General features: G+C 37.1%; 1 protein-coding gene across 11 annotated transcripts in view; it reads right to left on the reverse strand.

The window, feature by feature from the left end:
* BBX (BBX high mobility group box domain containing) overlaps window positions 1–26446 on the reverse strand; it is a 274540-nt gene that overhangs the window by 58102 nt on the left and 189992 nt on the right. For 10 of the 11 annotated variants that reach the window (XM_032350051.1, XM_032350053.1, XM_032350046.1 and 7 more), the window contains 4 exons: window positions 24687–24882; window positions 15568–15635; window positions 3426–3506; window positions 288–362 (listed from right to left, as the gene is read on the reverse strand). In XM_032350051.1, coding sequence (XP_032205942.1) covers window positions 288–362; window positions 3426–3506; window positions 15568–15635; window positions 24687–24882 — 420 coding nt within the window. The remainder of the gene's footprint in view (window positions 1–287; window positions 363–3425; window positions 3507–15567; window positions 15636–24686; window positions 24883–26446) is intronic. The other variant, XM_032350044.1, reaches the window with a different exon arrangement.

Raw genomic sequence — 26446 nt, forward strand, 5'->3', positions numbered from 1 at the left:
AAAATAAATTAAGAACAAGGTAAAATGAAACAAATGAATTACTGGAAAGTGTCTATTCTAAATGAACTCCGTAATGAATGCTTATAAAATGAATGCAAAATATGGAGCTGATCTATGATTACAGCAAAGGCAGCAAAAAGCATTAAGTATTCCCTTATGTGCATTATATTTGTAATGGCAAGAGGCATGCCTAAAGTTCATTGTATGTTATTAAAACTCCATTCTAGTATTTCCTGAGCTCAGTAAGTTTCTCAGCCCAATAATCATTTAAAAAAAAGAGGCAATACCTCTGCAAACTGAAACAAGGCTGATGCTTGACACTGTTTTGAAGGAGTATCAGGGTGGGATGAACTTGAAGATATCTGAAAGGAAACAAGTAGTTTTTAATGCACAAGGACATTTTCTCATATCAGACTAATAGATTCTGCCATATATTTCCACTGTAGACACTGATAAAGATTAAGACATGAATCATCACCCTTAATGCCTTTTAGAAGAACAGTATTTATAAATGATAAAGGAAGACAAAGGCCATGTTTCTAAAAACAGATGACTGGAAGAACAAAAGACCAAGTTTGGCTCCTTTGCCATGTCTCTTGTAGGGTATCAGGTATGCTGCAGCCAGCCGTGGAGGAGACGTGAGATGAACTGCTTTATTTCAATATATTTTTTAAAATATTATTAAAAGCTGGAAGCTGCAAGAAAAGCCAGTTGCTCTCTCTTCCCTACACCACTCCCCCCAAGCTGTTCTCTGTTTAGAGGCAGCTGGGAAACAGTGTTGGAGAAGCATATGGATGTGGCTCGGGGTATCTGGGATTGAATCTTAGCTGACTCCTCACCAGCTACATGACCTTGGGCAGCTCAGCTTATCTTTCTAAAGCTTATTTTTTCCCAACTATAAATTGATGATAATGATGAAGAGAATAATCCCCATTTTACAGGATTACGGGGAAAAGAAAAGCTACAGAAGACACTGGCATTGCACCAGCATTCAATAAATTATTCACTGAAGAGGAATAGCATTTCTTTTGCAACACCATGCATGCCTACATACACACACTCTCTCGCATCCTCACTCTTCAGGCATCTGACAGTGGATAGAGGATTCTGCCGTACCACAGCTGGTTCTACTAGGAGGCCTTTCGTTTCCACTTGGTAATTATGGTAGCCTCTTTAAAAGTTTGCTCTGATGGCCCCATGGAAATACTTTTCAAAGATCTTTTGAGAACAAGGTCAGTTATTAATTTTGCTTCCAAAGTGAAAAAGACTTCTATCCAGCTACAAAATGGGGAGAAAGTGAGTTACAAGAGCAAAAGGCCTGGGCGTTACGAATTCAGTCCATTCCTGGTCCCATAAAAGTATTTTCCTTCAATTAACTGTGCTCACCAACTCCATCAAAGGGTCCTTACTAAGTAACAAATGCACCTTAATTAATCAGAATTCTTCGATCAGAGAAGTAGTTTTTTTTCCTCTTAATTAAGTTAAGCTGGTTGGAAAAACCATGGAGGCTGTCAGTGAAATAGTATCAAAGTAATGTTTAGGGATGAGAAAGAATAAGAAAAGAGACTGATGGAACTACTGACTTTATTCACTGCTGAAGCCATTAAGAAAATTTTAATGCCACTATAATGAGACATATAAGCATCTTTAGAATAAGTATCAGTAAAAAAAAAAAAAAAATCCAGATCTATTTAACAAACTATATATAAACAGACCCATTGTGGATAAATAAAATTTAACCAAGTATTTTATAGACATGTTAAGGTAAAATTACACTCTTCTTGGTTAGACCATGAAACCTATCATTTCAAATGAGCTCCATGTGCAAGTGTGACAGACTGCAAATATGAATCCACAAGGATTTTCCTGAAGTCCTGGGTAGGTCTTACTTCAGAGAGCATTTTTCATTCCCATGCACCCTCAATAAAAGTTAGGAAAATAATTAGTTTATGCCTAGGTTAATTGCCTAACCTACAGTTCTTTGAGGGTTAAGACAATGAATGAAATGAAGAGAAACACCATCATCAACCATCTAGATTTTTGAAAAACATTTCACAAGTTTCTAAACAAAAGGATTTACTTGTAAATTAATATTGGGTTAAAGAGATACTCAGTTAATCACATGAATAGAGAGCTCCTGAAGAAGTATCAGATTTGGGATAGGGACTCTTTATATAAAAGCAAAAGAGTTAGGGATCTCTTTGGACTCCTAGGTGTGCTATAGAATCCACAAAAATGCACGTATGCCAACACACCTAAATGTTCACAGGAAATTTTAGGGTTTTCATTAGATCTTTTGAGGTTCAGGGGCCCCTGGTCAAGCATCTCTGCTTTCAAAGTTGGGACCAAGATCATTTAACATCTCTACAACTACTGTTTAAAAACTGAGTGCACAGCGAATCCTCTCTGACATTAAATTCTTAAGGAAACAATATACAAAACATTTGTAATTCACAGCATATCTCACACGGTCAGAAAGAAAAGTGATAGATAAGGAATATGTGAGCAAATATGTATTCTAACATTCTGGTGATACCAGCAAGGCATTTACACATATTACAAACAATGTCTGAAAAGGAATGGCCTCTGCCTTTGTGAACAGTAGTTTTGCCAATAAAATGTTGAGAACCACCAGAAAAGGGCACTGGAGAGGGAAAAAAAAAATCTGAAACTAAAAATATGTTCTCTTTGTCCAAAACCTAACACAATGGCAAATGTTAGGAAGGGTTATGTCAGGACAGTGTGAGAGAAGGTCTAGTAAAAAAGACAATTCAAATGATCACGGGAAGATCAGTTGGGTTAAGGTTTAAGAAAATTAATAATGATGGCTCCATATTAAGTTCTATGATAAACGAAGATATTTTGGGAAGCAGTCTTAACCTTACAGACTTCCTATTAAGGATAATATGCTTTCCTGCACATCTCTGAAGCAATGTTAGAAACATATTGAGTCAAACAGGTTTGATAAAAGACACAGGACTTTGAAAAATGCCAAATGCATGCTAATGTCTCAATTAAGAGCAAAGGGTACTTAAAAAAAAGAAAGGAATGCATAGCCAATAACCATGAGTGGATTACATCTTCTGATTTGGCACCTGATAAATTAACAGCTAATAAATGACAGAGTTCTAACAATAATTCAATTGTATCCTGAATTTTACTATATTCATAAACAAAAATTAATGGTACAGTTTAAATATATTTACTGTGACTTAATAACAAGCTCCTATAGACATAAAGTACATAAAGTTATTCCTTAATTAGGAGACTCTGGAGTTCCAAAATACCTTTTCCAAAATTTGACTCTCTTTTCCCATCTACGTTAAGTAAGCTAAGGAGAATTCTTCAGTACTTTAAGTTACTGTCATCAGTCTAAATTTAAGCTCACATTATAATCTCATTAAGTATGAACTGTAATACATTACCTCAGCAAACTGAAATAATGGGGACTTCTGACGTAATTCAGGGGATTCTGAAACATCCTGTCTACAAGTGCCAGAGGATATCTGAAACGAAGAAAGATGGTATGAGACATCATAGAGATAGTTTCTGGAAGACAACAGATGACAAATGCCACTTCAAACATTCCTGTTGGAGAAGAGAATAGTTTTCATTCACCCAACTGAGGCAAACTATGACAAAACAGCAGTTACAGTCCACCAAGTTTCATACAAAGCACCATCCAACAGTTCAATAATGCAATGAAAAGCAGGAGATGGACAAGACAATGCATTTTAGAAAAGTTAATATCCACTGAGGAGAAACTTCTATGATGTCCCTCTGATCTTTTGGCTTTCTGTCACCAATTCCAAAAAATACCTACTTCTTTTGTGTTCTACGTTTCCTCAATATTTTGTATCATTGAACTGCATGAAAACACAAATGGGATTTGATAATATAAAACATTTGCAAAAACAAAACTAAACTCAAATTCTGGTTTTCTAGGTGTTCATGTGTTTATGCACAAACCCTAATCATAGAATAGTATTTACCTAAGAATATTTTCTTTTATTATACATATTTTCTTTGCACTAGTCACTGCATTGGGTAAACATTTAGGGCTCTATAATATTTATTTGCGATCTTTATTACTAACATTTATAGAAATACCACTGGATTTAAAAAAAAATTCTTGTTATTAATCAAGTATTCTTGTCAGGACACACACTTCCTTCTTTTATCTCACTGCTAAAACTGACCTATCTCTGCTATTTGGGTGACATAATCACACAGACAGCCAACTGTAATTCAAATGTCTTGAGAGTCAAGAAATGTTGAGAGAACAGTATGATTATTCCTCTCAACTGACCCTTTTTACAAATGAAGGAACTAAGGACCAGAGAAGTAAACAATATCTCCTCTCCCCCAACATTCAATAATCCCCTTATTCTTATCACCACAAGGCATAAATATTTGTTTATTGTTCATCTTCTTCCTAGGGCTTTGTTTAATAAAGAATGTTCAACTTTGCCTGCTCACAAGGTCAACAAGCATTTTAAATAAACTAAAAAAAAGTTTGACATGTCTTCTAAATCCTAAATCAGTGTGTCCTCTTAGTTCCCTGCCTATGTGACAAGGTTAGGAAGTCTTAGGGAAAAAGTTATCTTTTATTACAGAGAAAAAACAAGTTAAAAATAGTTTTAAATAAACATATTTCTGACAATAAAATAATCTAAGTTCACTGCTGCAAATCTGAAAAAAACCCAAAAACTGAAGTACAGAAGAAAAATCGACAGTGCTATCTCCAAAAGATAAGCACTGTTAATACTTATATATATTCTCCCAGCTGTATAAGATAACTTCATCAAAATTGAGACGCTGTACTACAGTTAAAGAACGCTTGTTTAATTTAACAATATATGATTTTTCCTGTGTTGTTAAAGCTTTTCCAATGTAATTTTAAGAGCTGCAAATGATTATATTATGTGGTTGAATCTTATGGAAACAGATGACAATCACCCAGGTTATGTTCCTAAAAATGGAGTTTCTCACTAAACCTCTTCATTAGACACTTAAGATATGTTCCTCTAACATTATCATAGGTCACTGGGCAGGAACCAGCATCTGAAATTTCAATTGCCATCTCTGTATTTGAAAGAGTAATGGCCATCTTTTTCCAGTGATGAACTCCAGAGAAGGTGCAGAAGCTTTCTTTCATTTGCCACCTGTGGTCTGGCTGCCAAAGACCAGCTCCCTATCACTTGACTAACTGACAAATTATACACCAAATGGCCCAGTCAATGGTATTATTTACTTCCCAAGAATTTGAAGCCAAGGAGACACAAAATGCACTAAAAAGGCCAACGAACTCTGAAATTACTAGCCACAAAGGATTCCTTCACTGAAAGGAATACTTGAATAAAATATAGCTTTATCTAGGAATGATGAAGACAAATCAACACTATCTTGGTTTATAAAGAAATCATTTATATGTAGCTCCAGATATCTTGGTAAATAATCAATAATTTTTTAAAAAATAAAGCCTAGGATTAAATTAAAATTATGAAGGGTCTTAAAACTTAGTAATATAGATTGCACATGTGACAATCTACAAAAGATAGTTGGAATCAAATATATTTAGGATAGCTAACCTGCATAAAGTCTATATTATATAAATTCTTACTTCAGATAGCTATTTCACCACACATGATGAAGTTACCAGTTATGAGAAGATAAGTTACCCTATGGCTTAGAGTTCATATGAACTATAAGAAGAAAAGTCAACTCTCTCTTCAAGTGCTGTTTATAGATTATTTGGCTATAATTATACAAGTCACAAAATTTTAAAGTTAAATGAGACCCTCTGCAAATCATTAAAATGGATGGTCATCAATACAACTTTCTATCTGAATAGAGAATTCAAACGTAAGTAATTATCAAGGCAACTGTAATCCTCCACACATTATATTAATTGGGCTATGAAATCAAGGAAGTCTACATATGCATGTTTGTGCTCACCACATACCAGATACACAGCAGATGTACAGTGAGTATCTGTTAACTGCCTTGGTTCTGTTTGTGTGTGGAAACAAAGAAATCTCAATGACCTGGCCAGGAATCACACAACAAAGACTGACCAATGGTTAAAATAGCAGAACAGAATCACTAAGCTATGAACCTCAAAGATGTCTCTCAAAATCCAGTAACCTTTAACTTTACCCATAAGTTTAAGGCACTGTGAATTTAGCATATATATTTGGTGTAAACAGCACAAATTCAGGAGCCAAGAGAACTGGGACCCTACTAGATGTGTGGTTACCTCTAGTCCACAGCAGAAATTGAAGCCAAAATGATAAGGGGCCTTGAGTGGGGATAATAGGAAGAGCGTGGCAAAAACAAAAACAAGAAACAAACAACAACAAAAAACCCAATGCCAGCAGCAAAGGCAGGGAGAGGACAGAAAAAACTGTAAACAGACACAAATGTTTTGTAAAGCACTGTGGTCTATCTAAAAGAAATTAAAGTAGAGCAAAGAGTCTCAAAGTTTCTACTGAAGGCTTCAGTTGACTCAAGTAATTAATATTTATAACTATGGTTCTAAGTTGTCAAGATAAGGATAATTATAAAATACAGGCTTTATTAAAAGGCAGAAATGCATGTGATACATGCTAGGCATATTTCCATCAGAAATCTCAAAATGTAAATATGGCTCAATGACACAGAAAATGTATGTATGTAGAAATTCATTCTTGTGTGCTTGACAAATAAGGCATCCAAGGCAGAGGTGTATATTTGTGCATATACTGATAAATATACACATTTGTTAAAGAAATCTGGGATTATATCCACATAAAAGTAAGAGAGTATTTTGCACACAAGGCTCCTATTTAAGTACTAGTCAGAGGGTCCCAGACCTTATCACCTTGCTATTTGTATTAATGGTACTCCAAATTACTTATTATATGGGGATTTGCATTTTATGGATAAATATCAATTCCTCAATCTCCATTCCTATGCTGGGGCCAGCGTACTTTCTAAATATAAGAGAATATATGAGTCAAAGATACTGCTTCATTAATTAAGAGGAAAGAAAAGACACCAAATAAGCAGAGGTTAAATAAAGGGAGGGAAAAAACCCCAAAAGCTTTTCCTAGAGTCTCTGAAATAATCCATAAAGCCACTAGGTGTAGCTATCTGCCCAAGTAAGAAACAGCTAAGGGGATTCTTAAAAGCAAAATTTTGTTAATGTCCCTTAAATCCAAACTTCCCTTTGATTTAGCCATAATTCTCAATAACCAAGAAAGAGTTATTATTAGCCTAATTAAGATTACAACAAAGTAGTATCTTTTCCCACAAGTACACTTGACATCATGCAAACAGAAGATACAGAAATGTGATCCCACCTCCTGATATAAAACAAGATAACACTAGTGAGATGCAGGAGAAGTGCTTTGGAAAGATAGGTATTAGCACCAGCCTTTTCCTCCCTCACAAGGTGAAGACTGCAGCCCCACACAGTTGGATTTGGATAAACACAGTCAACAAAAAGGGTTAAGTGCATTGGTTTCATTTGAACCATACAGTTCTGCCCTTGCTATTTCAAACATTTGTTGATACTCAACTCCTTCAACAAATACTCAATAAAAACCCACTATGTGCCAGTCACAAAACTGCATACTGCTTTTAAGAAGCTTACATTCCACCTGTATGCATTATGTGCTGGGGAATGAAATGATAACTAAGGCAAAGTGTCTGGCCCTTAAGTGGCTTATAATCCAAGTGTTGGGGACAGCTACACAGTTATAAGTGCACGGTGGCAGAACACAGTGGCAGGGTAAGGCCTCTGAGGACAGAGTACGGTAGCCTTCACTCCTTCTGGAATAAGCATAAGTTATTAAGACAGTAACATCTAAGATATGCCTAGGAGAAGACACCAGAATTGTGCAAATGATGTGGTAGCAGCAGGAGGAAATGTATGGAAGCAGGTGCCCTGTGTGCTGAGAAACAATAACTTTCTCAGTGCGGACGAAGAGTAGAAGCCTGGAGTGTAGTGGGAGATGAATCAAACTGAGAGAAATCTGAATTCTCTGTTACAAAGTTTGAAAATTAGGCTGAAGGCAATGGGGAGCCAGCCAAGGTTTTCACTCAGTGGAGCAGCATGATGAGAGATAGGTAGTTAGATAATTCTGTCAGTGGAGTGCAGGATGACCTTGGCTAAGAAGTGACTGGAGGCAGGAGACCAATTAGAAGGTTAAAAAAATAAACCAACTGAGATGTGGGGCCCCAATTAAATCAGAGATGGTATTTGCCAGGCCCCAGTAATTGCCTGGAAGGACGTCAGGGCTGAGGGAAAGGGTCTGGACAGGGCCAGGATTTCTAAGGTCAGTGAAAGCCTTTCACTGAAAGGGTTTCAGGATGGGGGAAGGGAAGGTACGCATGCACAGGGCAGTTGTCTTAGGTGGGAGGAGAGAGTTAGGGAGAAGAGGATTCTGTTTCAGAGTTCAAGGGTAAAGATCCCTCATGATGCCCAGGGCCAGTGAACTGATTCTCACTCTCGTTCAGCCTCCCCCAGCCTTTCCTACAATTGGCAGCTTTTGCCAAGTATTCTTCTCTAACAGAGTACCTGAGTGATCATTTAATTTGCATTTAATAGGAGATGTTAAATGAAGCTCTGAAATGGACTTGTGCTTAAACACAGGTGAATTAAATGTAAGCATATTACATCCAGGTTAGTCCTTCAAAATGTTTTTAAGGATTAAAATAAAGGCACCCTTAATTAAACTTAAATTAGGTCAGAGAGAATCGGAGTGTGGAAGCACAGCACTTGGCTAGCTGACACCAGGACCTAGCCACCACTAGGCAGAGTACTGAGCTACCCTGGGGAGCATCACCAAATAACCCCGCACAGAATCGCATGCTCCCAAACCAGGAGAGTACACGGCCTCCGGCTGAAAGGAACAGAAGTCCGGGGTTCGACTCAGGACCCCAGGGCTACCGGGGTGACACCTCCTGCGCCTGAGTGAAGTTCTCCCATCATTCTAAGCCACGCAGTAGAGCACTAGTAGGAGTCCAGAAGGGGCTCCTGGCCGCGTCTACAAGTACCTGCCACGGTAGCTGAGACAAATCACAACACGCTCCTGCTTCCGGTTCCTCATGTGACAAAGTAGCTAACACCGGCACTCTGCCTTCTTCAGGAGGCAATGCGGAGACAGAACGCAACGGCGTACAGAACAAGCTCTCAGCCACACAGCACAGCAGCAACCACCCACTTCTCGTCTGTCCCCTAGTTCTCCACCCTCCTCTTTCTGTGTCCCAGCTCTTGTGCGGCCCACCTTCCCTGCCACCCCCTCCAACCATCTCGGAGAGACTGAAGAGCCCATGCAAGTTCAGCACTGTCTGGAGCACCATGGCCTGGACACTCAGCAAGGACAGATGCCTGTCAGTCAAGCTGGGCAAAAGGACTGGATTCCCTGAGCCCGGAGCCCCAGGCTGCTGATACGTGAACGAGGCGGGGCTAGCCAGCAGTTGTCAAAGTGGGCAGTGATTTCACCCAGAAAGCAAGTAATAGAAAATGTAAATCTAGGGTATTTCCTCATGAGATAGGTTTAGAAGTTAAAAAAAAAACGTGAGAAGGAAATGAAAGCTTTGATGGGACAGGGTAAGAGTTTGGGGGGGGGGGGTGGGCAGGGATAGAGAATTCAAGTGCATTTAAGCACAGTGGAATAGACAAATTAGTAATAGCCTAAGAAGGCACATATCAAACAGGCTCAAATGTACCAACCAGTGGAAAAATAATTTCCTCTGGTTCACTTATGTCAAAAATTATAATATAGACATGTGAATTTTAATTTTATCAGAATGTTTGTTTTAAACTTAAAACTCAGTGTGTAAAACATGGACATAATATTTCATTCATTTAACAAATACAATGGATCCTTGAACAACATGAGGGTTGGGAGAGCCAACGACAGTCAAAAATCCATCTGAGACTTTTGACTCCACAAAACCTTAATTGCTTATAACCTACTGTTGCCTGGAAACCTGACTGACTAGGTAAATCCTGACACTAGGACTTTATCACACTATGATCTTGGAGAGGCTATGCAATCTCTTTAGCCTAGACAGATTATCCCCCTTTATAAAAGGGGGATAATAATAAATAATAATACACCAACCTCAAAGGGCTTGCTGGAGGATGAAATGAAATAATCCATGGAAGTGCTTAGCACAGTGTCTGATCCAGAAAGCATTCACGAAACGACCCTATAAAGCTCCAGCATGGTGTGCCACGGAAGAAAGGAAAAGAAACCAGATTTGGGATCGGCTGGGTGGAGGATGAACCATAAAGGCCCCGGATACCGCATGGGGACTGAACCCAGTCCTCCGGGGTTCAAATCCCAGTTCTGCACTTCAAAATAACTTTGAGAAAGTTATTTCGCCCTTCTCTGCTTCCACTTCCTCACTTAATGGCTTAATGTTTACTTGTGAAGCAGGAAGACTTAACTCAGAGTTGTTGTGGAGATCGAGTTACTCTTCGGTAATGCATTTCAGAATGATACCAGGAATGAAGGAAGTACTCAATAAATGATAGTTTAGTGACTACTCCACAAGCAAGTAAGGAGCCCTGCAGTTAAATTTAATGTTCCTGACCTCAGGTTGCTTAACATCTTCTGGATGAATCAAGACTTACACCTTGTATACAATGAGAAAAAAAATTTAAAGACTTTTATTACAGAGTTTATAATAAAGAACAAAACTAAACATAATCAAGAGCTACAATGCATAACACTGACAGTAAAAGCAACGATCAGGAACAAGAGGAATCAAATTTGGCTCAACTAATTAGGAAGGGCTCCCTGGACGAAGTGAGAGATGGATGTTATGAACATGAAACAAAATATATTTAATTTTTAGTATTTAATTTTCAAGTTTCAATCATATGGAAATTTGGACATATGAACTGTTTTACTTTTGAACAGGCAGATGGTGATCAACAAAATCAGTGAAATCTCCTTTGAAGTCAGAAGTATGTGAAGAATTTGCTGTATATAAAACCCTGTACCTCATTACCCCATGAGCTCCATGACGGCCCAGATTCATGTCTGGATTTGTTCTCTGATGGGACTGGCACATAGTAAGCATTAGGTAAATACTTGCCATGTGACTGAATGTGTGAAAAGATGGCACACAGTTACTACACTGTTCACTCCTTACATACAAACTGTCTAGTCCCTTGATAATGGAAGTGTTACCATCATTTGCTAGCATCTTCTCCACTAACTTTTTATGCTAACTCAGCTACTCTGCTTAAGTCATACTTCCTACCCAGTAATTTACACCATGTATTAAAAAGTTGTCTCCTTCTCAAGCACCTCGTGATTGAGAATAAATTATAACTGCAATTTCCTACCAGTTATCGATGGACAAGGAGCCCTGCATGTGTGTGTGTGTGCATGTGTGCGTGTGCACATGGTGCCATGCCAGTAACGCACACGAAATCCTGTAGGACTGATGCCTTGTAGAATTTAAGCTTTTAAGTTATGTATGAAATGCCTAGAATAACATAGGTTAATAACACCAGGTACCTGCAAGAATGCTCTTCAGGAGAGGTGAAACTGCCTTACAGGTTTTACTTAATGAATCTTCACAGGTGTCTTGGGAGTTAGAGGCAAGTGGGTATTATTATTATTATTTTTTAAGATTTTATTTATTTGACAGACAGAGATCACAAGTAGGCAGAGAGGCAGGCAAAGAGAGAGAGAGAGGAAGGGAAGCAGACTTCCTGTTGAGCAGAGAGCCCAATGCGGGGCTCGATCCCAGGACCCTGGGATCAGGACTTGAGCAGAAGGCAGAGGCTTTAACCCACTGAGCCACCCAGGCACCCCCCCCCCCCAAGTGGGTATTATTATTACCTCCATTTTACAGGATGAAGGACTCTACTGTCTTATTTTTTGGTTCCAACAAAAGAACTAGGCATTGTAAAATCACAGACTTAATCTCCAATATACTTCCCACACATTTGAAAGTTTGCCTTCCATCACAACTAAATAGATACTGATGCCTCAAACCTTCTCAGCAGCTAGGATTACTCTCCCTAACTTACTACATTTTCTTTTAGTCCCCAAACCACCCTTCCTTCTGTCCTACTCAGGACTTTCTGGCCCTGACTCAGGCAGGATATGGAGTGTGGTCCTTTCCAATACGGATCCATGCTGTTCTCTGTATTACGTGTGGACTTCAGTCCCTACACACTCCTTGAAACGCAGCACTCCTGGCCTTTATTCCTTAAATTTTATTAAGCTTTGCATTTTTATTAAAGTAACACATATAATAGTATAGACTATTTTTAGTATTGGAGAGCACTTCTACAAACCCGAGATCGGATATTATAAACTTCATTCACTGCCTTTTCATCTTTAGATAATAACTCTCTGATATGAAATGTAAGGGCCTACCTCTCTTTATATAACGGCTTTCTCTTTTGCTCTTCCCAGAGTCTGACAGGAATGCTGAACAGATTGCCTCTCACGTCCTCTGTAGCCCTCTGCAGGCCTATTCTCAGCTGATCTGTATACTGTATTTTATTGATTAAACAACTTCCATTTGGCTTCTGATTTAACTATCTTTGCAAAAATCTGATGTTCATTGGTAACATTGTTTCTGTTTCCCTCACTATTAAGAGGTATTTGTTAGGGAGACTTCCACGCTTACATTTCACCAAGTTTCAACAGAGGCCAGCTTAGTGTGGCATGTTGAGCCTGTGGTGGGGAGGAGGGTCACTCCTTTACGTCTGTCCTGCTAGTTCATCTATTTTGCTTCCTCATCCATAAGTGAATGACAAGCAGTTTTTAAAAATCTTAATGCATTTCAACGTACCCTGGAAATAAAGGAAACACACGACTAATCATTTATGTGAAAAACAAAAGAACCAAACTGTAAATACAAATTTTAGCCTTTTTATTAATCAGAGAAAAAGATAGCACAACTGAAAACTAAGCCTGCCTCAACAATAGCAGTATGTACAAATATACACCTAATAATGCCACACACTTATTATGGCAAAATCAGAATTGATCAGAAGATTCAGGAAAGACAACTCAAACATTTTCTTTGTCATTACTTCCCCATTGATAGCTCAAGAACCTACGATTTCTCTCTAAAAACTCTTAAGAGCATGTTAGGGAGATCCAGGAACAATTACAGGCCAAACAAGCTTTCAATCTGGAATTTTATTACATTAGATATTAGAATATATTCAGATATATTAATCTGATAAGTTCTTATTTACAGCAAGCCTACATGCCTTCTAGAATTTTTTTTTAAACAACTATTACCTATATTAAAATTTCTACATTTAAAAATACAGACTTCTGAGGATTTTTTTCTATGTAGTTAGGTTTGAGGTTAATGAACAAAGGAAAATCTCCTCCCTTTAAGAATAGTATTTCAGAGTAAGAATTCTGCAATGGCATTTAAAAAAGCCGTTATGATTAGACTTTCTACGTGGCCCAATTTTTGTAAAATGTCACTTTATTTGACTGGTCCTACCTAATAGCATAAACACATATCACAGTAATTGTTCCAAATGTCAGCAGTATGAAACTTCTGTAACATTTTCTCCTTATCTCATTACCCTGATAATTTTCTTAGGAAACTCTAAGTACATATTTATTGTTCATCATCTGCCTATGTATCTGGGCCCCTACCATTCTACAACCATGTTTACATATTTGGAATGAGAAGATTTTGCAGGGAAAACAGATGCTAAATGAAGTCTACTGATGATATCTACAATATGAGCTCTCAAAATGTACCATATTTAGACACAGGTTAATTTTGTACAACACTCACTGCTTTATTGTTTCAGTATCTCAAGATCAGTGACCTAAATATACCTCTGAGATGAGAAGTAGGAAGCAAGAAGGAGCTATATTCTTAGAAGTGGTTCTTCAAGACCAAATGGCTGGCAACTTCTTCATTAGCAAAGATTCCCTTTTCCTATATGATGCACTTCTTTAATTTACCTTTATAAACTACTTTTGCTCCAGAATTCTCAAAATAGTCCCCCTTCCTCAGAAATAAAAAGTTGACCACTGTTTAAATTACTTGTGTAAAAAACCTGCTGTTCTTAAAAGGGAAATCTTCTCCCTGAAGAGAGCCCAGAAGTAGACTTTAAGCAAAGGCAGGGGTTGTAGGGCAGGGGGCAGTTTTTTCTTTGACTAACATTTTTTTCTCTCTAAGTTTTACAAATATTTATTTATTTAATTTGCATGTGTAACAGAAGCTGGGAAGAAAACACATTATAGTATAATCTGTTAGAAAAGATGATGCTGACTCTCACAACACAGTACATTCTTAGAAATCATGAGTCACGCTGTGTTGAAAAGGTCAAGTGTGCATTATTATTCCAACATTCACCTTTTGCAACATGCTTGTGATACTCTATACCTAAGTGAGATTGCTATCAGGCAGCCATGTGTTAGAAAGCGAAATGGTTTCCGAGAATTCTATTGTGTTAGGAAGTAAAAACATGCTGAATAGTAAGTATGCAAAGGTACAAAGTGACATGTTTATTATTCTTGGCTAAAGATTAGTACAATGTAAACAACTCCCAGTATACCAGTTTACACACATTCTTTTGCTACACCGAATCAAATGGAATCACAATAATTATGTTAAATATATGGTCAACTACTATGGATCCCAAATGTGAACTACAGATAATTAAAAGCCTCTGTGATAGAAATATCTTACACAGTATCGTGAAAATCCCTATTTAAATTAAGAGTCAACTGTACTCTGTAGGGCATGTTCATAACTTCAAAAAAAAGTAGAATTGAGCTGACTGCTATTTGGCCATAAACAGTGGCTCTGGTTGGGACTCAAAAGTCTCATTCTCAAGTACCTGAGCATGGTAAAATAGCATGACCTCAGGTTAATTTGTCTGGCTCTGTTAAATAGGTCTGGAAAAGAGAGAAATTCCACAAATGCAAAATATGCATGGTTAGCTGCTATGACCTGCCCATCAAACCATGCCAAAAATGTTTTGTAAAAGCAGCCCAATAACCACAAAGAAGAAGAGATCTCATAAAACCAACGTCATAAGGGCCTGGGTCATTTTCATTTTCCATTTTAAAGAATAAAACAATCTTGGAATGCCATGTTTCAAAAACAAGAGTTTGGATTTATTCAGGTACCAGAAAGACTTGACAGTTAAACTCTCATGTTTTCACTAGCAAAAGTCTGTAAGAGAACGTCACAAAAGCAGGATACATTATGAATAGAGGGAATGAATCAGAGGACCCAACCTACAGACCTATGACACAATTGTGGCAAATGCTAATTATCAGTACATTCCATTTCTCTCTCTGAGGTTCACAAAACCACAAAAATCTGCACCTGATCTCTTAATTTGCGTCCTCTTGGGTTTATTTCCACCACTTCTGCTCTACTCAAGGCACACTACAAAGCACATACAGATCTCGACCAAAACAAACAAAAAGAAAGATAAAGTTTGCTTATGAGCTGTAAACAGTAAAACTACAGAACTAAGAGCATGAAAATGCAAATGTCTGTGTTTTCAAGCCTTAGTGTGAGCAGAGTGGGCAGGAATGAGGACCAGCTTACCTCCGGTGTTCCAAGAGCATGTTCTCCAGCTAAAAGCAGCATGCTCAGGCCTCCCATTTGAGTAGGATCTGAAAGTCAAAAACAAATAAATCATCGATTTACAAGCATAAAGTACATATATCCACACAGAGTCAAAAAGGAATGCTAACAAAGACTCAAAATACAATAGAACCATATAGAACTTGTTATAGAAAACTTTCAAAACTCTTCATTATAGCAATCTTGCATATATGTGCTTAAGTACTCATACTTTGGTGAGCCTATTGTCTCACCATTTCAAATAACACTTTCTTCAATACCACAGCTATTTATAATACGAATTATCTCCTAATGTGATGCTTCTTGCTTTACTGAATTTGGGGGAGAGTGGTTTCAATGGATTTTTTTCTTTTTAAACAAAAGAGTACTTGTGCTTGATGTCTAAGAAGTTTGAGTTTGCTTTTCTCAAATTGTTATTTCTACCATGTAAAATGAGGGCTGATAAAAAGTACCAGGCTATATGAGAAACTTTATTTAAAAAAAAAAAATTTATAAAAGGAGTCTTCCAAAATCTTGGGGGCTTTGTTCAAATAATCTTTAAAACTTTCAAAAACAAATTTAAATTAGACAGTGATGTGTTTTTGATATTTTCAATCTCAGGGGTATAGTCAGGTGCTTCCCCAAAATACTTTTTCATTTGAAGTGAATCCTTTTCATATTATCGAAGGCCTTTGTTTTCATTCCTTCAATAATCAACAGAAACAAAGAGAGAAAATAAAAACAGCAAAGCGGTAAATCTACAACCCAGGGTTTATGATTAAACAAGTATTAGAGAAAGAAACCTATATTCCTTAAGGTTGTATTAAGCAAATTAAATTTCAGATCTGCACTGAAATAACATATATGGCAGTGCCTAACCTAACTCATTGACTGTCCTTGCGCATATAGATCATACATAAATGCATTTTTATTTTTAGGAATCTCTCAAAGTGAGAATCAGGAATACTGTTGCCTGAAGACACAGAGGGGTTTTCTCTTTTTTATTTAAAAATAGGACCTTAGGTATATGTTTGGACAAGATCTGTCTTAACTCACAAAGCCATTCTCTCTTTTTTTTTTTTTTTTTTAAGATTTTTATTTATTTATTTGACAGAGAAATCACAAGTAGACAGAGAGGCAGGCAGAGAGAGAGCGAGGGAAGCAGGCTCCCTGCTGAGCAGAGAGACTCAATCCCAGGACCCTGGGATCATGACCTGAGCCGAAGGTGGCAGCCTAACCCACTGAGCCACCAGGTGCCCCTCACAAAGCCATTCTGATCACATCTTACATACACTCAAAATTTTTTTTAAAAAATTGAAAAAAGAATCTGAAGTTGTTAAGAAAGAAGGAGAGGAAAGGAAAGAACAGAAAGGAAAGAAAAGGAAAGGAAGAAAGAAAGAGAAAGAAGAGGTTATTAGAGGGGAACACAGATCACCCAAAGATCAGGTGGTCAGGAAACAGCTTCATGTTGGAAAGTAGCCCCACAGAAAGATGCCATATATGGAATACACAGGAACTCTGCTGTGATGAATGGTTGTTGTAATGAAGTAAGCCTCTTTGTTGTTGTTTTTAAAATTCCATCTTTAATTAAATGTGAAGTTTAAGAACAACTGTGTTTTTTAAAATACACACAAATCTATTTAAAATTAAAATCAGGGGCAAATGAATTTAGTAGGAAGTAAAAATTTTAGTTTGGTTCTATGGGTAGCTAAATTTTACTGCGGTCATTCTAGAGATCAGGAAGACTGGGTGTTGGTTTCTAATAGAAATAAAAATGTGTTGGTTTAAATTTTAAAGTAAAATAGGAACATGCTTACATGACATTTATCAATGTGATTAGTTGTTATGTATCAATGTGATTTTGCAAGAAGTTTGCTGTACAGACAGTAAAACACAGACCAAAAAGTAACCATCATCCTTTGATTTAATTCATACTCACACAATGTTACCTAGAAACATTAAAAATATGCATATAGCATGCTTTGCTTTCTCTTTACCAAGACCTGTAATAAATTAAATTCTACACAACTTTCTCTTCTTGGAAATCATACATTTAATTTGGGATTATTCAAATCAGCATAATGTCATGTGACAAGGACTACTAGAAAAACAAAAGATTCCATGTTGAGGAAACACTTACACTGTCCTCTAAAGGCCCTAGGAGGACTCCCCTAGATTCAAACAGCTAAGCACCATGTTATTTGTTTTTTAATTGTTAGTCACCATACAGTACATCATTAGTATGTAAGTAATTAGTATGTAGTTAAGTACTACATTGATGTACTGTTCCATGCTTCATTGTTTGCATATAACACCCAGGGCTCTATGCAACAATTCCCTCTTTAATACCCGTCACCAGGCTAACCCATCCCTCCACACCCCTCTACTCTAAAACCTCAGTTCGGTTCCTGGAGTCCATAGTCTCTCATGGCTTATACCCTCCTGATTTCCACCCCCTTCATTTTTCCCTTCCTTTCCCTTACCTAATGTCCTCCATGCTATTCCTTATGTTCCACAAGTATGTGAAACCATATGATAATTGACTTTCTCTGCTTGACTTATTTCACTTAGCGTAATTTCCTCCAGTTCCATCCATGTGGATGCAAAAGTTGGGTATTCATGCCTCCTGATGGCTGAGTAATATTCCATTGTACACACAGACCACAACTTCTTTATTCATTCATCTGCTGAGCATCTCAACTCTTTCCACAGTTTGGCTATTGTGGATCCTGCTGCAGCTATGAACACTGCGGTGCACGTGGCCCTTCTTTTGTTACATCGGTATCTTTGGGGTAAATACCCAGTAGTGCAATTGCTGGGTTATAGGGTAGCTCTATTTTTAAATGTTTGAGGAACTTCCACACTGTTTCCCGAAGTGGCTATTATCAATTTGTATTCCTACAAACAGTATTAAGAGAGTTGCCCTTTCTCCAACATCCTTTCCAACATTTGTTTTTTTCCTGTCTTGTTAATCTTTGCCATTCTAATTGGTATAAGGTGGGATCTCAATGTGGTTTTGATTTTAATTCCCAGGATGGTTAATGATGATGAACATTTTTCCATGTCTCTATTAGCCATCTCTGTATGTCTTCTTTGATTCTCTTTTCTCATTGTTCGTCTTCTTTGGTGTCTGTTCATGTCTTCTGCCCATTTTATGATTTATTTGTTATTTGAATACTGAGTTTGAGAAGTTCTTTATAGATCTTGGATATCAGCCCTTTATCTGTAGTGTCATTTGCAAATATCTTCTCCCATTCTATGGACTGCCTTTTTGTTTTGTTGACTGTTTCCTTTGCAGTAAGCACCATGTTTTAATTAAAGGCAAGCCCATTTGCATTCATTGTTCCACAAGAGGCACAACTGGAAATTTCACAACAATGTTATTCACTATACACTAGCTTAATTAACAAAGACCTAACTGTGGGATTACCATGTCACAAAGGCTCACATAATGAGACAAACTCAAGGTGTTTTCCTTCTTTATTTTACTTTAAAGAACATTGTTTCTATAAAGCTGGCCTGTTAAGTATCTTGGTTGATGTCTAGTTCTTAAAATTTCAATTTGTAGGTACAAAAGGTAGATTAATAAACTGTCAAAAATCATGCTAAAAACAGATATCTTTCATAGCTGTCAAAGCTTTCATAGCTTTACCTACAATTATGATTGGTTTGTGAAGAGCTATTATATGAAAACACCTACTGATATTGATTTAGAACTGGGAGAAAAAGGCATGGAAGACAAATGGTAATCGAAGGAATTCGGTTGGCAGCCCATCCTCCATATACTCTTTTATGGTCCCAACGATAAAAATGTTTTATCATAAAACACTTCAAATTATATAATTTGGGAAGTCTAGAGAGTTCACCAAGGTGAAGTGAAAATTGTACAATGACAGCCAAACAAGGACAGAGCTCTGTTTTGATTCTTCTGGTGTATATAGAAGCATCATTTCGGGTGGGGTGGGGGGATGCTCAGGCCAGTGTGATCCAGGAACCATCTTACCAGGTCCCATATCTCTGCTTTACCTAGAACTCTACTATAGACACCTACAAAGGAGTCACCTAAAGACTGTTTCCTCAGGGGGCGCCTGGGTGGCTCAGTGGGTTAAGCCGCTGCCTTCGGCTCAGGTCATGATCTCAGAGTACTGGGATCGAGTCCCGCATCAGGCTCTCTGCTCAGCAGGGAGCCTGCTTCCTCCTCTCTCTCTCTCTCTCTGCCTGCCTCTCTGCCTACTTGTGATCTCTGTCTAATAAATAAATAAAATCTTTAAAAAAAAAAAAAAAAGACTGTTTCCTCAGAATGCTGCCATTATATCAGACTGCATTTCTTAGCGTTTATTTCTGACACCACCACGTACTTTGTTACATCATAAATCACACACTGATTTATTGAGTTCCATTTTTAACTTTGTGAGGATCCTTCATACTGTGTTCCCCTCATGGCTGTACCAATTTACAAGCAACAGCACACAAGGGTTCCCTTTTCTCCATATTCTCATCAGCACCTGCTATTGCTTGTCTTTCTGATGATGTTCGTTCTAATAGGTGAGTGGTAGTATCTCATAATGGTTTTAATTTGCATTTTCCTAATGACTAGTAATGTTGAACATCTTTTCATGTGCTTGGTTGGCCTTTTGTACATCTTTGGAGAAATGTCTATTCAGAGCCTCTGCCCACTTTTTACTTGGTTGTTTTTATTTTTGTTTTACCATTGAGTTGTAGGAGTTCCTTACAAATTTGGGGTATTAACTTCTTTCAGATATGTGGTTAGAAAATATTTTTTCCAATTCTGTAGGTTGTGTTTTCACTCCGTTGATGCTTGCTTTTGCCATATAGAAGCTCTGAAATGCAGTCTCTCACCTGTTCACCTTTTATTTTGTTGCTTGTGGTTTAGATGTCATATCAAAAAAAAAAAAAAAAACAACCTTTACCAAAATGTATGTCAAAGAGCTTTATTCCTATGTTTTCTTCTAAGACTTTCATGGTCTCAGGTGTCACATTTAAGTCTTTAATCCACTTCGTGTTATTATGGTTTCAGATACGGGTCCAGTTTTGTTTTGTTTTTTACATGTGCATATCCAATTACCACAGGACCATTTATTGAAAAGACAATCTTTTTTTCCAAGAATTTATTGAATTCTTGGACTGTGTATGTTTGGGGTTATTTACAGGTTCTTGATTCTGTTTCATTGGTCTATCTGTTCTGTATGCCAGTACCATACTGTATTAATGACCATAGCTTTATAGTATAGCTTAAAATCAGAAAGTATGAGGCAACCTGCTTTGTTCTTCTTTCTCAGATTTCCTTGGCTATTCAGGGTCTCCTGTGGTTCCATACAATTTCAGGAATGTTTTTTCTACTGTAAAAACCGTGACTAGAATCTTGATAGGGACTGCATTCAGTCTATAGACAGCTTTTGGTAGTATTAACAATTTTAATTCTTCCAGGAACACAGGATATCTTTCCACGTATTTGTGTCTTTTTAAATTTCCTTCTTCAGTGTCTTACAGTTTTCAAAGGTATTTTACCTCCTTAGTGAAATTTATTACTATCTTCATTGTTTTGATGCTATTGTAAATGGGAACGATTTAGTTTTTAGAAAATCTGTTGTTAGTGTATAGAAATGATACTGATTTTTCTGTGTTAATCTTGTACCCTGCAACTTTACGGAATTCACTGATTAGATCCAATAGTTTCTTGGTTAAGTCCATAGGATTTTCCAAATATAAAGTCATCTGATATACAAACATAATTTTATTTCTTCTTTTTCAGTTCTGATTTTTTTTCTTTTATTTATTTTTCTTGCCTATTGCTCTAGCTAGGACTTACAATATCATGCCTGAATAAGAATGGTGAGAGTGGACACCCTTGTCTTATTCCTGATATTAAGAGGAAAATCTTTCTGCCTTTCACCATTAGATATGATGTTAGCTGTTGGCTTGTTATATATGGCCTTTATTATATTGAGGTATGTTTCTTCTGTTCCTAATTTGTTAAGAATGTTTATCACAAATGGATATTGGATTTTGTCAAATGCTTTTTCTGCATCTACTCAGAGGACTGTATGATTCTTTTTATTCTATTAATGTGATATATTCACAATGATTTATTTATATGAGTTGAACCATCCCCGAATCCCCACCTGATCATGGTGAATGATCCTTTAAATGTGCTGCTGAATTTAATCTGCTAGTATTTCACTGAGAATTCCTCAATCTATATTCATCAGGGATATTGCCTTATACTTTTCTTTTCTAGTAGTGTCCCTTCCTGGTTTTTATTTTTTTTATTTTTTTACTTAAAGATTTTATTTATTTGACAGACACAGATTACAAGTAGGCAGAGAGGCAGGCAGAGAGGGAGAAGCAGGCTCCCTGCTGAGCAGAGAGCCCGATATGGAGCTCGATCCCAGGACTCTGGGATCATGACCTGAGCCAAAGGCAGAGGCTTTAACCCACTGAGCCACCCAGGCACCCCCTTCCCGGTTTTGATATCAGAATAATGCTGGCATGGAAAATGAGTTTGGGAGTGCTCCCTGTTCTTTGATACTTCTGTAAGAGTTTGAGAAAAACTACTGTTAATTCTTCTTTAAAAGTTTGGTAAAATTTACCAGTTAAGCCATCTGGTCCTGGGCTTGTCTTCACTGGGAAACTTTTGGTTACTAATTCAATTGCCTTACTTACCTTAATAACTGATTTAGGAAGATTTCTATTTCTTACTGATTTGATGTTATTAAGTTGCATGTTTCTAAAATTTCTTCTAGTTGTCCAGTTTGTTGGCATATAGTTGTTCATAGTAGCCTCTTATTATCCTATGTATTTTCCTGCTATCAGTTGTAATGTCTCCTTTTTCATTTATAGTATGACTGATTTGGGTCCTTCATCTATTTTCTGTGGTTAGTCTGGCTAAAGGTTTGTTGATTTTATTTATCTTTTCCAAGAACAAACTATCTTAGTTTGGTTAACATTTTCTCTTGTTTTTCTATTCTCTATTTCATTTATTTTCTAATGGAATCTTTACTATTTCCCTTCTGCTAACTGGAGCTCTGTTCTTTATTTAGTTTCTTAAGGCATAGAGTTAGGTTATTTCTTTGTGATATTTCTTGCTTCTTAATGTAGGACTTGTTGCTATGAACTGCCCTCTCAGAACTGCTTTTGCTGCATCCCACAAATTCTGATATATTAGGTTTCCACTTTCTTATCTCAAGAAACTTTTCACTTCTCCTTTCATTTCTTTTTGATCCATTGGTTGTTCTATAGAGTGCTGTTTAATTTTTATGGTTTTCGAATACTTCAGTTTTCCTCTTGTTTTTAATTTCTAGTTTCATGCCACTTTGGTCAGAAGATACTTGGTACTTTAGCCTTCTTGAGTTTGTTGCTCGTTTTGTGGCCTAAACATACGGTTTAACCTAGAAAATATTTCATGTATTTCATGTGTGTATGGAAACAACCAGTAAACACTGATGTATAAATGCATAAAAAATGGTAGCTTGGTGGCTCAGTTGGTTAAGCATCTGCCTTCGGCTCAGGTCATGATCCCAAAATCCTGAGATCAAGCCCTGCGTTGGGCTCGTTGCTCAGTGGGGAGCCTGCTTCTCCGCCCTCTCTGTTCCCCCTGCTTGTTCTCGCTCTCTCTGTATGTCAAATAAATAAAAATCTTTAAAAAAAATAAATGGATAAAAAAGACATGATCACACACGTGCGCGCGCACGCACACACACACACACACACACACACACAGTGAGGTATTATTCAGCCACAAAAAATGAGGCAATCCTACCACTGGTGACAAAAAGGATGTACTCTGAAGACATTATGCTAACTGAAATCAGAGAAAGACAAATGCTATATGATTTTACTTATATGTGGAATCTTTAAAAAAAAAAAAAGAAATATTAAAAAAAAAGAAATCAGACTTGTGATTATCAGAGGCAGAGAGAGGGTGGAAGGAGGAAAGGTGGTCACAAACGTCTACTTACAGGATAAGTAAGTACTAGGGATATAATGTACAACATACTGCCTATAGCTGACACTGCTGTACGACAAACAGGAAAGTTAAGAGAGTCAATTCTAAAAGTTCTCATCACAAGGAGAAATTTTTTTTCCTTTTTTCCTTTCTTTTTATTGTATATATATGAGACAGATGTTAGCTGAAGCTATTATAATCATTTCACAATATATATAAATCAAACCAACAATCTGTAAATCCTAAACTTATACAACAATGTAGGTCAATTATTTCCCATAAAATTGGATTAAAAAACAAAAAAAGTGTTATCACAATATTGCTCAATCTCCTTTCCCAGGCTCTACATACTGCAAATGGTTCAGTGCTGTCATTTTCAAGAAAATTTGTTTATAATAAATAATGAAATAGGAACCATTTAACTCATCCTGGAAATTTTATCCTGGAAAATTTCTCTCTTGATTACTGCACTGCAATAGCCAGGAATAGAGAGTCATTTGCAGAATGAATATAAGTACTTTATTTCATGGTAATAAACGCTTTAGCATTCCTTACCACCCAAAGAGTATTAAAGGTCCCATAACAAATGGGACCATCTGGAACTTTTAATATGCCTGGCTCATACAGGAATGGGGGTGGATGGGAATTCCTTCTACGAAACAGCTGTCAGATCCATCTCAGATTTGTGATGGAACTGTTCATATTCTTGCCCTAGATGCTTCAAATCCTCAGATGATCAACATAATTATGGCTTTTTAAGTACAATAACTTAGATACTTACTGGGATAGCTTAATAGTGTGTACATATGTATAAGCTAATTTCTTACGTTATAAAATTCCCTGAACAATTAATCTCTAGTCTGCCCTTTCATAATGTCAATTTCAGAAATTCATATATATGTATAATGACTCTACTACTTGGTCCATACTTCCTTTAATCATACATACACATTCTATGTGTGTTCTGTTCCAAAGCTTTCAGATATGCTATATCTTTGCACTGTTTCACACTAGCTATAAATTTTGCTTTTCTCTCACTATGTGTATATTACATATATATAATTTATTAAAAATAGTGCCTAAATGTATTGCCTTGTCCTTAAAACAGAATAAGTAAAATACTTTCTTAACTCACCAGCCATTCCAAAGTTTAGCTGAGGCATTTCTTCAGTCTTTGCTTTCTTGGGGCTTGGCAAATCTCTCGAAGAGTCAGATGGGAAGGCCCATAGTTTCTTTCGTGGATTGACAGTGGGTGTTGGGGATTTCACAGGCTTGTTTGTGGTAGGACACCATTTGTAGCCAGGATTTGCTTTCATAAATGCATCTTTATACTGTAAAGAACAGATAACAGATTTTAATTAGTATACAAATTGAAAAACCTCTAATAGTCTTCGTATCTCACCCCGCTAGCATTAAATAATTAATGAAAAAAATACTTCCAATAACTACCGTGGCTTTACTTATAGAAGAATGATAATCTCAGCCCAGGGTTTAGAGATAGGACATGGACTAACTACTAGAAAATTCATTTGTGGAAGATGGGTCCAGGGGCAACAAGGTTGTATCTTTTGCCCCATGTAGTTTTTTAAAAGTATACAAAAAGAGGCCTTACCATGGAAGAGAGGGAGTTATTTGTATGGGAAAGAGCAAGGGCTTTGAAGACAGAAAGAGCAGAATTCAAACTCTAATACCTCAACTTAGGGCTAGAGTGACCAAAGATGGAGAATATAACCTCTCTGGGCCTTAATCACAGCTTCCATGAACTGGGAAAAATACCACCAATGTGTAGGCTTATTGTAAACTACGATTCACCATTTGGCACTCAATTCAATGTGGGCATGAGGGGCACATCACAAACTGTGAGTCAATACCAGAACCAGTAACCAGATTCTGCTCACTGTTTAACCTGGTAAGGACACCAGAACCAGTAACCAGATTCTGCTCACTGGTAAGGATGCCAAAAAATACAATCTCTTCTTTGAAGTACCGGTGAGGTAAGTGCAGGCAAACTTAACAAAGCTGCTTAATCAGCTCTGGGGTCAACAAGCTAAGATGAGTGGTGAGAAGGAGAATAAGGCAGCGAAAACTGTTTTATGACTCTTCAGTTGGAGGAAAGAGCACACACACACACACACGCCTCAGAGATACTGTGGGTTTGCTTACAGACCACCGCAATAAAATGAGTGTCACAACAAAGCCAGTCAAACAGATTTCTTGGTTTCCCAGTGTATGTAAATGTTACGTTTACATTATACAGCAGCCTATTCAGAGTGCAATAGCACTCTATCTTAAAAAACAATAAAATATCTTAATTATAAATTCTTTATTGCTAAATAATGCTAACCACCAGTTGAGCTCTCAGCAAGCTGTAATCACTGAACACAGATCACCATAACAAATGTAATAATGGAAAAGTTGGAAATATTGTAAGAATTACCCAAAGGAAACCCAGAGACAAGAAGCGAGCAAATGCTGTTGGAAAAAATGTGCCAACAGACTCGCTTGACACAGCATTGCCATAAACCTTCAGTTTGTAAAAAACTAAGTATCTGGGAAGCACCAACATCCCAGGATTTTGTAATAACCAGGTGCAACTACAAATGTGAACACGCTCAGAGTTGTGACGTGTGATGTTCCAATTAATCCATCACAAACCTCATGTCTTTAACTTGGAGGTTTCAATCTTCACTGACAATAGCCTCCTTTTCCCCTTATTTTTGTGACTTTCTTCTTTATCTCTTTCTGCCAACTCTGTTTCCTCCTTCCCCTTTTATGGTAATAAAACTAAGTGAAATATATTTATTGCTATTCATTATACATTGCCAAAAACGATCTAATCTAATAAAAATGTATTTTCCATGTATTCAAATATTCCATATTGCTAACTGCTGAAAA

Source organism: Mustela erminea, chromosome 1 (assembly GCF_009829155.1).
Source record: "Mustela erminea isolate mMusErm1 chromosome 1, mMusErm1.Pri, whole genome shotgun sequence".
Taxonomy (NCBI): domain Eukaryota; kingdom Metazoa; phylum Chordata; class Mammalia; order Carnivora; family Mustelidae; genus Mustela; species Mustela erminea.